This window comes from Giraffa tippelskirchi, chromosome 10 (genome assembly GCF_054371585.1).
Source record: "Giraffa tippelskirchi isolate mGirTip1 chromosome 10, T2T-mGirTip1v1.2.pri, whole genome shotgun sequence".
NCBI classification, from domain to species: domain Eukaryota; kingdom Metazoa; phylum Chordata; class Mammalia; order Artiodactyla; family Giraffidae; genus Giraffa; species Giraffa tippelskirchi.
In genome coordinates, this window is record NC_137284.1 from 23,785,672 (window position 1) to 23,801,994 (window position 16,323).

The 16,323-nt window shown below is 35.9% G+C and overlaps 1 protein-coding gene across 4 annotated transcripts in view; it reads left to right on the top strand.

Annotated features, from left to right (window-relative positions):
- The window catches only part of PRMT3 (protein arginine methyltransferase 3), a 125,163-nt gene that overhangs the window by 18,380 nt on the left and 90,460 nt on the right, over window positions 1–16,323 (top strand). For all 4 annotated transcript variants that reach the window (XM_081533746.1, XM_081533745.1, XM_081533747.1 and 1 more), the window contains one exon: window positions 7,334–7,455. In XM_081533746.1, coding sequence (XP_081389872.1) covers window positions 7,334–7,455 — 122 coding nt within the window. The remainder of the gene's footprint in view (window positions 1–7,333; window positions 7,456–16,323) is intronic.

The following is a 16,323-nucleotide window of genomic DNA, read 5'->3' on the forward strand; positions in this document are numbered from 1 at the left end:
CCTGTCCCAGGAATCGAACTGGGGCCTCCTGCATTGCAGGTGGATTCTTTACCAGCTGAGCCACCAGGGAAGCCCGATTTCATGTATACTGGCTTTATTTCATGGAAGACTTGTGATGCTGATCTGTGGTGCAGAATACTGATAACAGAAATGCTGATTGGTTTCATTCAGTACATTTTTTTTTTAATTGAAATTCATTAATTATAGTGATTTAACTTAGTTAAACTTTGCTCAGTCAGGTAAGTTTTGCTTAAACCATGTTTTTGATTTACTGTGATTCTTGTTAATTTCAAATGTACTAGATAAACCCCATATCAAAGCATTTAATTATTATTTTAGTTCACATTAATTAGTTAAAACTTAATTTAAAAACTCATTTGGTAAATAGGGTCAAATATTTTAAGGTAGAATTTATGTGCTTTTTTTGAGACCATTTTATGAGATACTTTATATTTTACAATTAGTCTTTATACTGCCTCAGGTTATTTCAAAGATGACCTTTCATGGTGTGTGTGTGTATGTGTGTGAAATTTGTGTCATATATTTTTTCCTCCCTTGTGAATTTTTCCATTTTTTCTTCACTTTATCTTTCCCTCCTTCTCTACATTGGCATGTTACCTAAGAGTTCAGGTTTTCTGTTTGCTCCACCTTACTGGAAGTTAGTCCACTAATTTAGTCAAGTATATGATTGTCTCTGCCACTCACATACCTTTGCTTGGAAATTTACCCCCTCTCTTTCTACTTCAGGGGCTTCCCAGGTGGCTCAGATGATAAAGTATCTGCCTGCAGTGCGGGAGACCTGGGTTCCATCTCTGGGTCGGGAAGATCCCCTGAAGAAGGGCATGGCAACCCACTCCAGTATTCTTGCCTGAAGAATTCCATGGACAGAGGAGCCTGGTGGGCTATAGTCCATGGGATTGCAAAGAGTCGGACACGACTGAGTGACTAACATACACACACAATTTCTGCTTCAAGAATATGTATATTGGTAACATCAGGTTTTCATCAGTCAGTTCAGTTGCTCATTTGTGTCCTAATCTTTGCGACCGCATGAATCACAGCACGCCAGGCCACCCTGTCCATCACCAACTCCTGGAGTCTACCCAAACCCATGCCCATCGAGTCAGTGATGCCATGCAACCATCTCATCCTCTGTCGTCCCCTTCTCCTCCTGCCCCCAGTCCTTCCCAGCATTAGGGTCTTTTCCAATGAGTCAGCTCTTCGCATGAGCTGGCCAAAGTATTGGAGTTTCAGCTTCAACATCAGTCCTTCCAGTGAACACCCAGGACTGATCTCCTTTAGGATGGACTGGTTGGATCTCCTTGCAGTCCAAGGGATTCTGAAGAGTCTTCTCTAAACCCACAGTTCAAAAGCATCAATTCTTTGGCACTCAGCTTTCTTTATAGTCCAACTCTCACATCCATACATGACTACTGGAAAAACCATAGCCTTGACTAGACGGACCTTTGTTGGCGAAGTAGTGTCTCTGCCTTTTAATATGCTATCTAGGTTGGTCATAATTTTCCTTCCAAGGAGTAAGTGTCTTTTAATTTCATGGCTGTAATCACCATCTGCAGTGATTTTGGAGCCCAAAAAAATAAAGTCACTGTTTCCACTGTTTCCCCATCTATCTGCCGTGAAGTGATGGGACCAGATGCCATGATCTTAGTTTTCTGAATGTTGAGCTTTAAGCCAACTTTTTCACTCTTGTCTTTCACTTCCATCCAGAGGCTCTTTAGTTCTTCTTCACTTTCTGCCATAGGGGTGGTGTCATCTGCATATCTGAGGTTATTGAAATTTCTCCCGGCAATCTTGATTCCAGCTTGTGCTTCCTCCAGCCCATCGTTTCTCATGATGTACTCTGCATATAAGTTAAATAAGCCGAGTGACAATATACAGCCTTGACGTACTCCTTTTCCTATTTGGAACCAGTCTGTTGTTCCATGTCCAGTTCTAATTGTTGCTTCCTGACCTGCATACAGGTTTCTTAAGAAACAGGTCAGATAGTTCCCCTTAATTTTGAGATACTTCTCCTATTTCATGGACCTTACATGATATTGCAGTAGTGACCCACAACCTTAATATATTGAAAAGACTGTTTTCCTGGGTTTATGTTGCTTGAAATAACATATATATTTATATAGACTGACTTTTATAGACTGACTTTTTTTATAGCTGAGTTGGAGATGTGAAATTGATATGGTTCTGATATCTTTTGGCCAATGCATTACGTATAAGGTAATGATAGCATGTATTTCTTTGTTTTTGCTGATTCCCCAACATGCAGTTTATTTCATTTTTAAAAATGTTAGTTTTTATCAGTTCTTTGTTGGCTTTTTATTTGCTTTTTATTTATTATTATAGCAAAGACCAATCATTTTTTTAATAGTTTTTATATTTGCAGTTAAAATGCTTGAACAGTTTATTTAATATCTAAAAAAACAGTTTCCAGTGAAGCAAATAATGTTAATATTAGAATCTTACTTTATACTTACAGTTAGATTATGCCTAGGTTTTTATTTTACTTTTTCCTTAATATGTTGTATACAATTTAAGCATGTATTTAAGCATTTAAGTCTGGGAATTACTAGTTCTGCCTGGCTACTCGGGATCCAGCCACACAATAATTTTAGACAATGGTGAGTCTCTGTGGGCCTCATCTATAAAATTATTTAAAAAAAATTTTTCTGATTCTAAAATTTTAGGACTTCTGTTTTTATAAAAGCAGTATCTTTGAGCTATCTTGTGAAATATTTTAAAAATACTTTTTGATATGAACGCTGTAAATACTTTCTGATACCAATGCCATAAGAATTTTTTAAGTAAAAATAGTTTCTTTTTCAATATGCTCTGAATAGACTTTTGTCTTGTATTACATAAGAAAATAGTGAAAAGACAAATATTAGTAATCATAAGATTAATCAGGAAATTAAGTAAATGAATACTTCCATGTATATGAAACACATCTTACTGGATTCATAGACCTGTACACAGTCATTATCTGCTCTTAATTTTTTATTTGTACCTGTTACAGAAATACTGTATATATTATACACTTTTGGACAAAATATATGACCATGGAAAAAATATAAAGTTTATTTTGTATTGTACTTACTGCCCTTGTAAAGAGATTAAATCTGCCACAGTTAGGAGAGGGCTTACTAATAAATTGGAAGTATTTTTCCTTAGTATTTTGCCTAACATGCTTTCTTTTATCAATGTGTGGTTAGGTTTTCTTGGCGTTTATGGTTTCTCAAGAGTATAATGTAAAATATGTATCAATTTCTAACTCTTTAAAGCATATTCAGGATATAATTCTCTATAATTAACAATAGTAATCTAGAGATTTCATGTGATTTGGGATACTCTTCTTTGTATTATACTATGGCTGCAGATGTTGAAAATATACTACCATGCATTTAAGTAGTGTTTGATAGTTTATAGAATATTTTCAAACATATTGTCTCGTTGTTGTATAATATACCTGTAACTAGGGATGGTAGGTATTTATCTCCATTTATTACATGAGGAATCTGAAACCAGTAGGTTAATGACTTGTCCTAAAATAGGCAACTAAAAAACAAACAGGACTTGAAGGTTTTAGTCCTAGTCTAGTGGCCTTAACCCTGTGCCACTACACTTTAAGGAGAAAATAATTAGGGTGGGATTCATTAATGACATTTTCATTCTCATTATTTTTCATGTATAGGTCCTTTGTGGCATGACAGAACATGTTCATGAAATTATTTAAATACAGTTCTTTAAAAAAATGTATGGAATAACATGTCTTCCTACGTTTTATACCATTATTTTTGTTTTCATTTTTCTTCATTAGGTAGACAAATTTCATATCACAGCTCTAGCTTCTGTATCATATATTGTTTAGGGCGTGGTAGAGATTTATTTTTCAGAAAAGGGGTTAAAATTAAAATTTCTTTTCCTCTCCCTCAATCCTTTCCTTCCTGCTCCCTTTCCTTCATGCCTTTCTTAATATTGTTTTAAGTCACAAAGCTCCTGTGGAGGCCATATGGTTTCTCAGATTTGATTTAACTTTGGGTGGCATAATCTTGTTATCACTCACTCATAATTAATTTCTATTTGTAGTTCATTGAAGAAATTCACAGTTTGGTGCCTTTTTTATGCTTTTGATTATTATCGACAGTTAAAATGTTTTTTATACATTCCTTCATCATTTTATAAAATGATATTAGTGTGTTCTGTTATCATTCTGCCTCTTTCTTGGTTCTGTCAAGTTTTAGTTTATTTGCCCAAATACCTAAATCTGAGCTAGATGTAATAAATAATTAGTATGCAACTAAAAATATAATTTAATTATGCACTTTTAAAAAAGCAGCTTGACCTGTGTTTGAGTTCCAGCTTTACAAATTACCCACTGTATGATCCTGAATCTGTTACTTTCTTTCTCTAAAGCTCTTTCCTTCAGAAAGAAAGAAGTAAGATTTAATATAAATATATATGCATATGTATATAAATTATATATGTGTGTATGTGTGTAGTTTTACGAAAGAATACATGCTCTAATTGGAGTACATGATATATATCCTCCTGTACTTAGTTGTTGTCACTTAGCAGTTTCTCTAAAATAATACCTTATTAACATTATTTTAATGGCTCAAAAATTCAGTGTAAAATTGTCCATAAGTTCTAATTTTTTATATTAGAAATAATGCGTGTAAAAATATAAAATATTAAAAGTCTTTTTATAAATGTAGGAATAGAATAATAAGATAAATTCTAGCAGAGGACTCTCTGGGTCAGAAAGGTTCTACCCTGGATGGAGTTAGTGCTGCCAGCTTGTCTTTCCAGAAACAGTGCATGAGTGTTGATATCCAGTATTCCCAAACACCATTGCCAAAGCACTGTGCTGTCAAACTTGCCAAATTCTACACTGATCTTTTATTTTTAATTTTGTAAATGTTTCAGTGAAAGTTTCTGGGAAGTCATCATTTACTGTTGTGTTATATATATATTTACATTTTATTATCATTTTATGATATGTAATATTTCAAGTTGATATACTATAACCATACTATAAATATATATGCTGTGTTATAGTACTTACGTGATGATGTGGTTAGTATATTTTATTTGTAACTTAAAAAAATGTTTTTGCAGTGGTATTTTATAGATTTCATTTTACAGTTTTGAACTTTCTTAATGTATGAAGTGGTTATGTTAAAATGTGCTGACTCACCCAAACAGGTAACAGGGTCAGGGACAGTCGCATTCTCCCTAAGCAGCCTCAGCCTTCTAAGAGGGGCAGAGGATAGGGGACACAGACTAGCAGCCTTTTGACAACCTTATTTCTTCAATAGAAATTAAGACTATTTAGATTCTCTCCTCTGGAGTCAGTTCTGGTATATTTTCAAAATGTAATGGAACAGACTTCCCTTATACTAGTAAACAGTGCAAAAGATAAAATGCATAGGAGCAGACTTAACTAATGTGCAGGACTTACATGAAAAAGATTTAAAAAAAAATCCCAAACTCCTGAAGAACATAAAAGATGATTAAAACAAATTGAAATTCTTACCATATTCCTGAATAGAAAACACAAAATGAAATTGTCTGTGTTCTGTAAATTTGTATTTTAGTTCAGTCCCCATAAAAATACTAAGACTTAAAAATAGACAAGCTGACTCTCTTATTCTTGTGGAAAAATGAATATATTACCTAGTAAAAAAGTAGTTGTTGAACAATGTAATAGATTCTTTTTTAAAAAATTTTATTTTATATTGGAGTATAGCCAATTAACAATGTTATGATAGTTTCAGGTAGACAGCAAAGGGACTCAGCCATACATATACATATATCCATTTTCCCCCAAACTCCTCTCCCAGCCAGGCTGTCTCATTGAGCAGAGTTCTCTGTGCTATACAGTAGGTCCTTGTCGGTTTCCATTTTAAAGAAAGCAGTATGTACATGTCCATCCCAAACTTCCTAACTATCTCTTCCCCCAGTTCGCCCCGCTCTGGCAACCATAAGTTTGTTCTTTAAGCATGTGAGTCTGTTTCTGTTTTGTAAATAAGTTCATTTGTATAATTGAACAATGCTCAGTTGCTCAGTCGTGTCTGACTCTTTGCAATCCCATGGACTATAGCCCCCAGGCTCCTCTGTCTATAGGATTTCCCAGGCAAGAATACTGAAGTGGGTTGCCAGTTCCTCCTCCAGGAGATTTTCCCAACCCAGAGATTGAACCTGCATCTCCTGCATTGCTGGCAGATTCTTTACTGTTGAGCCACTAGGGAAGCCCCATAGATTGAACAATACGATAGATAAATTCTAGTTCTGTTTTTCTTACAGTGGCTTCCCGGGTGGTGCGATGGTAAAGAATCTGCCTGCCAAGCAGGAGACACGGGTTTGATCCCTGGGTCGGAAAGATCCCCTGGAGGAGGAAATGGCAGCCCATTCCAATATTCTTGCCAGGAAAAGCGCTTCAGGGACCTGTGTAAAACTCTAACAGCCTGTGTGTGTCCTCTCCCCTTGCCCTACGCTCTGCTCTGTGCTTGAGTTCTCTTTATCACGCTGCTACTCTCTATTCTTCATTCTTGATTGTTTCTGAATGTTTTGCTTAATGTGTTTCCTTGGTAATTTTTTTTTACTGTGAACCATGCAGATTTCATTATTACTATTCTGGGAAGAACCATATGAAATTATTGATTAGAAATAATTGTTACATTCCAATCCCCAATAACATCTTAAATTTCATTCTTCTTACTGTTTCTACCATTGATAATATCTTTTTGAAAACTTAAATTCTCAAGTTACTGAATTCTAAAAGCCTATTTTTTATTGTACCTCTATAATTAAAATGAGTTGAATATTAAATTTTGGAAGTGGAGTGGGTATGAAAATATTCTATATCCATGATTCATTTATAACCATTTCTAAATTGTATGGATCAAACTATCCTGCTTAAGTTAATTTCTGGTACTCAAACTTGAGAAAGCTTATTTCTGTTAAAATTTAGAATTACTGAACCTAAATTAGAGGATACATACAATAAGGAAATAAAAGACAGACTACTTCCCTATTAAGTCTGTGGGAATTGCTCATTTCATATAAAACATTTCTTAAATTTACATTGTTGCATATGATTGCAATAAACTGTGGCCAAAAACTTATGAATTTAAAATAATCTAACATAATTATATGTTCAGTTTAGCCAAATAGAAGTTACTATCATGTTGGACTTGTAAAGTTTAAATTTTGTTATCTGTTCCTAGCCAGAAACATCATCATATATGAATAGGATTTAAAGTATTAGACCTTGTCAATAACATCTGTTCTTTTTCTTTTATTATTATACCAGGTAGTTTTGGATGTTGGTTGTGGAACTGGAATTCTCTCTATGTTTGCTGCTAAAGCAGGGGCAAAGAAGGTTCTTGGAGTTGATCAGTCTGAAATACTTTACCAGGCAATGGATATCATAAGGTAGATGCATTTTAAGGCTTGAGTTAAGATTATTTTTAAATTTGATGATTAGTAGATTTTCTTGTCTTTAATAGCTGTCCAGTGCAGACCTAAGGCCCTTATCTTTCAGTAAAATTTCACTCCAGCACAATAAGATTTTAAGTTGAATTGACCTAAACATGTTTGAAGTATGAACAGTCTTTTCACTCTTCTCATTATGAGAATTATTTTTATATAGTTTTCTGCTTTTCAATATGACTATGGATATGCTGATTATAATAATATTAAATTAGAAATCATGGACATATAGGATAATGTTAAAAGATGCACTACAAAAGTCAATGTATCAGTAGTATTTTGTTTACCCAGATAGCAATTCAGCTAAAAAAAAAAAGGTTATTGTTTTCCTTTTGACAGTACTAGTAGCCCTGTGTCTCCTCAAATTAAAATGTGAAGTCCAAAATGGCTACACACAGATTGGAGTAGATTTAGTTTATCCCCTAAAACTTAATTTTATTCTCTAAAAATACATCCTCTCTTTGAGGAATTAAGTTAGGTTAATTGACCAGCGGTTGATTTTACAGTTGACTTATATTCTAGTAAGAAGACCTTTACTTGAACTACAACTTATAGAACTAGATTTTGTTAGTTGTGTACTTAACCAAAGCATGTTACATTTGAAACTTAGGAATAATTTCCAAAATAATTTTAATAGCAGGCCTTTCAGCAATTCCTTCCCCCCCCCAGGGTTATTGAGATATAATTGACACATAACATTGTGTGAGTTTAATGAAAACATATTATAAATGTATTTCTTTGATACATTAATGTATTAACATAATAGCTACCACCATAGTGTTAGTTAACACCTCGATTGTGTCGTGAAATATTGGATTGGCCAAAAAGTTTGTTCCGGTTTTCCATCACATCTTACAGAAAAGCCTGAATGAACTTCTTGGCCAACCAATAATTACCATTTCTTGTTTGGAGGGAGAACATTAAAGGTCTACTCTCTAAACAGCTTTCACCATGCTTACATTAGATTCTTGGCGATGATCCTTCAATGGTCCTCTCACTGATGCATATATTTTATTCTTAAAATTGATTAATGTTGATCTTTTCTGATCTGTATAACGTTTAAATAAATGTAATTGTGTAAAATGTTTAAATTTAATATTTTATTGCATAGTGTAGCGTGTAGTGTTGTGGTTAAGCATGCAAAGTTTCAGAGGTTAAGAAACCACCTGCAGTGCGGGAGACCTGGCTTGGGAAGATCCCCTGGAGGAGGGCATGGCAACCCACTTCAGTATTCTTGCTTGGAGAATCCCATGGACAGAGGAGCCTGGCAGGCTACAGTCCATGGGGTTGCAAAGAATCAGACATGACTGAGCAACTAAGCACATACATGAAAAGTTTCAGTTGGACAGTTTTGAGTCCTTGCTCTGCCCCTTCCCCATTGTTTGAACTTCGATTAAATATCTAACCTCTTTGAAACCTCAGCTGTTTCATTGTAAAAATGAAAGTAATGATGACAAGAAGTCAGTAATGGTTATGAGCAAGGTAAATAAGTTGTAAGTAAAATACACACCTCAATCTCTTTGGCATATTGCCTGACCTGACATGTAGTAGGTATTCAGAAGTTAGCAACTGTTATTATTAACAAGCACCAAATGAATGTTAATGAAAAAATGACATTGCTCTTACTTAGATTTTTTCATAGATAGAGGCTGGTGGTTATTATTTTCATATTGGAGAATATGCATATGTGTTGCATATGTGTATACAATTCCATAATCTGGGAAAGTTTTTTTAGTTTTATTTTGTTACCATTAACTACAGCATCATCATTTTGCGGGTTCTGTAACTAGCACCCTCTCTTGCTTGTACCTTGCTTTCCAAACAGGTGTGAGAACCGCTATCCCCAAGAAGAGATAGTTTTATGTAAATTAACAAATTTATTGTTGATAGTAAGATTATGGTAAGATATTTCTATTAGAAATGTGGAAGACCCATGTTCATTTGTATATTTATTTGTCATTTTTGATTTCTGTGAGACTAGATGTGCGCTCTTTTTTTTTTAAGAATAATTTTAAAAAATCGTTTATTTTTGGCTGCTGTGGGTCTGTGTTGCTGTATGCTGACTTTAGTTGCATTGAGTGGGGTCTGCTCTTTGTTGTGGTGCGCAGGCTTCTCAGTGTGGTGGCTTCTCTTGCTGTGGAGCATGGCCTCTAGGTTTTGGGCTCTGTAGTTGCTGCTCGTGGGCTCTAGAGCTCGGGCTCAGTAGTTGAGGCTCATGGGCTTAGTTTCCCCATGGCATGTGGGATCATCCCCGCCCAGGGACTGAACCCATGTCCCCTACACTGGCAGGCAGATTCTTAACCACTGCCCCACCAGGGCTCTCAGGGTCCAGTGTGCCCTCATTTTAGTTCCTCTGTGGAGGAAAGGCTGGTGATTTTGTTTTCAAAATCATTTTGAAACTCATTTTCAAACTCACTTTGTTTTCATTTTATTTCACAGAAGCCCTGATTCCTAGTGATGTTTTAGAAATACGGTTTTACAATGATTATATTCAGATTCTTTGTGTATAAAATTTAGTGCTGGAATATATAGAAATATTATATGAGAGCATTTATTGAAAATGACTTAGCATTCAGTTTTAGGCATTTCAACTTAATTAAAGTTGCTAACATTAACTTAGTACTTCCTATTGAATTTTTTTTTTTGAGATAGGTACAAAAACAGTGTAATACTATTTTTTTAGTAGAGATTAAGAAATTGAGACATGGAGGACACATCAGTTTCCTTATTTGTAGTAGTGCCAGGATTGGATCCCATAGTCCATCCTGACAGCCAGTCTTCTACACTGTGTCTCCATTGCACTGCTCACAGGGCACATATTTGTTGTGGCCAGTAGTTTGCTTTACTTAGAACCTATAGTGTTTGAATATTAGACCTTTTTGTTTTGGATGAGCCAACATTATACTTTTCTTCAAAGATGTTCTCCTTTGCCTTTTTTATTCGTGAAAAGATAAGATAGCTATTTCCGTAGGGTTCATAGTATCTCTCCTTCATTTTCCATTCAAAAACTTGAAATTTACACTGTGGATGAAATAACCTCTGTTCTTCTGTTTGTGGATGTATCTGTAGAAGAATTTTCATGAAACAGTTTATTGTTAATGTCTGCAGCATTTACTGGCTCATTTTTCTACCAGATGAGAAAGCAGAATAGCACACTTCTCTCAGCATCTAGAACCATATGACTTGATTTCTAACTTTGGCTTTTTGACTAGCTTTATGATAATGGGCAAATTGCTTAACTTCTTTAACCTTGGTTTCTTCATTTATAAAATGAGGTTGATGGTAGTATTTGTCTCACAGGATTGTTATAAAGGTCGAATCCACTTATAGTGCTTCGCAAAGTGGCTGACATGTAAGTGAAGTGAAGTGAAAGTTGCTCGGTTGTGTCCAACTCTTTGTGACCCCACAATTTGGGGACTCAAATGCGACCCCATGGACTCAAATGTGACCCCATGGACCCCAGGCTTCTCTGTCTGTGGAATTCTCCAGGCCAGAATACTGGTGGTGGGTAGCCGTTCCCTTCTCCGGGGGATCTTACCAACCCAGGAATCAAACCCAGGTCTCCCTCATTGCCAGCGGATTCTTTACAGTCTGAGCCACTAGGGAAGCCTGGTTGACATATAACTGCTTATTAAATGTTACTAGTAATTATGATAATATTAATTGATAATTATAGTGATATGTTTGGTTTGGCACCAGTGCCTCCAATAATACTTTACATTTGATTGGTTATGTTTCTGAAATGATCATTTCTTGCTGCTATCCCACCAACATATGATGACTCTTTTCTGTTTCATGATCTCTATTCTTTTATACCATAAAGTTTTAAACTTTAGTCAGCTTTATTATGTATTCACTCTCTTCCCTTGAAATCTACTCTCAGCTTCTCTTATACTTGTCTATTATTGCACTGGAGCTTTCTAGAACCATCATCAGTCAATGAAAGCAGCTCTTCTGATTAGCAGGCTGTGAATTGTCTTTAGCATTTCTGAGACTTCTTTTGCTGCCAGAAATTTGTACACAGCAGGATTTCTGTAAAACTCCCTAAGCTTTCCTCTGTAAGAAGATACTTTAAATTCTAAAAGGTGGATAGTTTGTTTTTCCCCCTCTTTGGGTAGGGAAAAGTTTTTATTGTACCAGTCATGGAACTAGATTTCAACCAACAAAATCTACCACTGTCTATTTTAAGTCAAACTGATTGAAAGAGGATTTGTTTTGTTTTTAAATATATTTATTTTTATTTGGAGGATAATTGTTTTATAGAATTGTGTTGGTTTCTGCCATACATAAAGGTGAATGTTTCATATTCTTTTAAACATATTCAACTTAACAATTCTTGAATTGTGCTCAAAAAGATGATAAAATAATTTTATCTCATTTAAAAAGGAGATGTAGCATTTCTAAAGAAATGGAAGATGTTTTATTAGCAGGGACAAATAGAACTCAAAGTAATACATGGGAGGAATGAGAAATTGTTTCTTTTTCTTGCTCTCACTTTCCTGTGAATGATCATTCCAGAAGCATAAACGTCCTAAGGATAGCAAAGCTATTCAGTTGTCAGGCAATCGTATCCAGTGTTCACCCTCAGGAAGCAGAGTTAGCTTCTGGTAATATTTGCCTTTACTCTGACTGCCTTTGGTTTCTCATTAACTCTGCATTGGAAAGCTCATTATTCAGATTTTTGGATATTTTTGCAAAGTTTTCCTGAGAAAGTTGATCTGTCATATGACTGTAATGCAGTACTTTCAATCTCAGTATGACTTTAAAGATGCGATCTTTTATATTACCTGTGCCTAGAATACGGTTAGAAATGAAACAGATCTGTTTCATTTTTATGCCTAGATCCATTGTCATATTATGTAAGTGTTTTTCTCTAGATCCTAGGACAAGAGCTTTATCTTCTTAATATTTTAAGGCGCTTAGTAACGTAACAGTGAATTTAAAGATAGTGGTGGTATATGGAAGATTTGGAACAAGATCACAAAATATACCAGGATATATTCTTGAAGTAAGGGATATTCTGTCATATCTTGTTTCTAAATTCATTTATTTTTGTTCATTTATTTATTTATTTTCAGCTGTGCTAGGTCTTCGTTGCTGCATGCAGGCTTTCTCTAGTTGCAGCAAGTGGGGGCTGCTCTTGATTGAGGTGGCAGCTTCTTACTGTGGTAGCTTCTCGTTGTAGAGCGCACTAGCTTCAGTAGTTGCTTGCGGGCTCTAGGGTGTGGGCTTGGTTATTGTGGTGCACGGCCTTAGGTGCTCCATGGCATGTGGACTCTTCCCAGACCGGGGATTGAACCCATGTTAACAGCATTGTCAGGTGGATTCTTTTATATTTTTTAAATTAGAGGTTAACTCTGCTTTACAGTGTTGTGTTGGTTTCTCCCTACCTCAACCATAGGTATACACATGTCCCCTTCCTCTAGAACCTCCCTCCCAGCTCCTACCCCGTCCCACCCCTCTAGGTTGTCACAGAGCACCAGGTGAACCCCTTGTGCTATACAGCAGCTTCCCATTAGTTACCTGGTTTACACATGGTAATGTATGTATTTCAGTGCTACGCTCTCAATTCGTCCCTCCCTCTCCTTCCCCCACTGTGTCCTTAAGTCTGTTTGGTCTGAATCTCTATTCCTGCCCTGGCAGGCGTATTCTTAACCACTGAACAACCAGGGAAGTCCTCTAAATTTAATAGAAATAATGAAAGAGTAAATGAAAACTGAAGGAAACTTTGAACCAGTGATGAGGATAAAAATGGTTAAAAACAATTTGCTGCTCAAGAGTCTTGTAATGAAGGTGATTAAGGTGGTTTACATGGAAACTAAATTCTATTTTTCTCACATCCTGCCACCTCCTTAATTTCCTGTCTACTCAGTGGTCCTGTCTTGGGGATCCCATGACTACCTACTAGTTCAGTGATTCACTGGAACAACTCACATGACTGAATATAAAGTTGTATTCACAGCTTCACTGCTAATATTTATTACAGCAAAGAATACAGACCAGGCGTATCAAAGAAAAGACACCCGTCAGTAAAGAGGTCATGTACGGGCTCCGACAAAATCCTTTCATCTCTGCGAGAGTCACACAAGATGTGCTTTTCCCTCTAGCTGAGAACCTCAGAGACTCTTAAGAGATTCCTCAACCCAAGGAAGTTTGAGACTTAAGAGTTTATGGTTCTCAAAGAGATCTGGTGGCATAGGCACGTGACGGCTCTGTCATCAGCCATTGTGCAGTGGTGTCAGATGCCAGGTGCATACCAGGAATCATCCTGTTAACTTTACACATGCTGTTCTCCTGATTTGTCTTGGTTCACAGCTTCAGGTGTATTGAATAGCATCATTAACCAGTAAATGTAAGAATGTTCAGGAGTTTTGTTAGGGTTTGATCAAGAATTATTGCCATGGTTACAGAGATACGAACCAAGAGAACAGACGTGCATGAACTCTTCTCACAGAAGAGTTAGAAATTAGAAACCTGAGGCTCGTACTTGTCCTCTCCCTCTCTTTTACCAGCAGACTTACTGGAGGTAGAGTCCTCAGGAGAATCCTTGCTGTTCTCAAATTCATCCTTCTTCTACTCGTTGATGTAGCTTAAATCTGTGCCTTCATTCACATTCTTGTATTTTTTATATACTCACCTGAATTAATGCATTTGCACCTAAGTAGCTCAGTTATTTGGCTCTCTGTCGTCTACTCTCTTAGTGTGGCCAGGTTGATTTCCCTACCAGCTCTCTTCTCTTTTAAATAAATAAAGAAAGAAAGAAAGGAAGTAAAAAGATGTTTTTGTATTGGGAAGACGTGAGAGGAAAATGGAGAAACTAAAAATTACCTCTGATCCTGGTATGAGATCTCACTATCAGCACTTTGGTAAGGCTTTTTTAAAGACATCACATGAAAATGTAAGCTTTACTAGAATATCAGCTCCCCAAGGTTAGACAGGAATTTTTCTCTATTTTATTCATGGACATGCCATCCAGAAGGGTACCAGTCATGCAGGTATTCAGTGTAAATACTTGTTGAATCAGCGAATGGATTTTCAAGACCCAGGACATGAAATATTCAAAGCTTGTTGCAAACCCATTATCTTTCTGCTTGAATTCGCATTATTGTCTAACCTTTTTTTCTCCCCCCCTCCTATTTTATTAGAAGCTAAGCTATTGCTAACTTTAAACAGTAAATGTCCTCAGTGTTAGTAATCCACAGCTACAAGCCTATAAACAAAAATTACACATTTGGGAGGGAGACAGCTCATGAAATACACTTAATAAAGGTAATTGGTATGTTTTCTGTTATCTGCCTCAGAAGAAAAGAGGGAGATCTGTTCTGGGCAACACTTTAGTCTTCTCTGATGTGTGCACTGAGCACTGGATCCTTCCTTACAAGTTTACCAAAATGATTTGATTGCCCTTTTTTCCTCCACTGAATTATCAGAATCTTTGGTTCTTTTGATATTACCATCTAAAATCTCCATCTGTTTATCAATTTATTATATTTTGTATTACTTTATTGTCATTTCAGCATGCTTGGGAAACAGAAACATGTATGTTTGGGTGCCATAGTGAACCGAAAACATAATAATATTATGCCTTGTATATTTTTGTATCAGGGTGTTCCCCCCCACCCCACCCCCATATGCATTTTGAAAAAATAATCATCACCTAAGTATTCTTCTAGGTGAATTTTATAGTCATTTTGTCACCAACTTTAAATGCCATTTAATTGATAAGATGTTCATTGTATGAACACTGGTGTTATGCTGTTTACACATCTGTCTCCCTGCTAGACCATGTTCTTCCTTAGAACCTAGAGTGTGTCTTTTTTATCAAAATGGCATTGGGCAGAAGTACATTACAAATTTGATCCTATTTTCTCATTCTAAAAATCCTGAAATGGCTCCTCATTGCCTCTAAAAACTAGACTCCTTAACATTACCTCTAATTACCTCCCAACTTTGTCACTACATACTGCCTCTTGTTGCTCTAATCATCCTAAACTATTTATAGCTCTTCAAATTTGCGATTTGTCTTCCATACACACACACATATACACACACACATATACACACAGGCAGTTTGTTCATACAGAGATGAGGCACCCTCCTTTACCCCCATATTCATATATATCTTTGTGGATGCTCTGTCTTTTTCTGATTAAACTCGAATGTCACTCAGGTAAGGGCTTATTATATTAGCTCCTATGGAGCCTGTGTTCTTTACCCTCCTGAATGCCTTAGACCATGTTCTTAAGTGCACAGCCTCTCTCTTATCTCTGTAAGCCCAGTATCAGATAATTACTCATGATGATGTCCCTGTATCATGAGATAAAAGTTAAATTGCTGCTTTTCAGATGGGGAATAATATAGGATAGTGATTATTGCTCTAACAAAATATCCACCCGGAAAAATAATTTCGGTGTTTATTGGATTAGTTAAGAGACTTACTTAACATACCCTTTATATTATGGTGTTGTATTTCTGAAAATTAAAGCTATGCTAGTTTTTGAGCAGGTGTTTTCAGAGATAGAATTCATTTGGAATGCTTTTATGCTAAAGTAATGTTTAGTGATTGGCCTCTTGAGAGAAGAGAAGTAAGTAAGAATCTATAGTTTTTTTTTCATGAATGGTAAAATCAGGTGGTGATCAAGATGAGCAGGCTCATAAAAGGGATTATCTCCATGAATCACGTCTGTGTTGCAATGTTTTAATACAGAATCACTGGGAATTATGGCCTTTTGTCTTTTTTTCTATGTATTCCCTGAAATCTTAATCTTTCCAGTTGTATTTATATTCCAACAGGTAATTATTGAGGCAGAT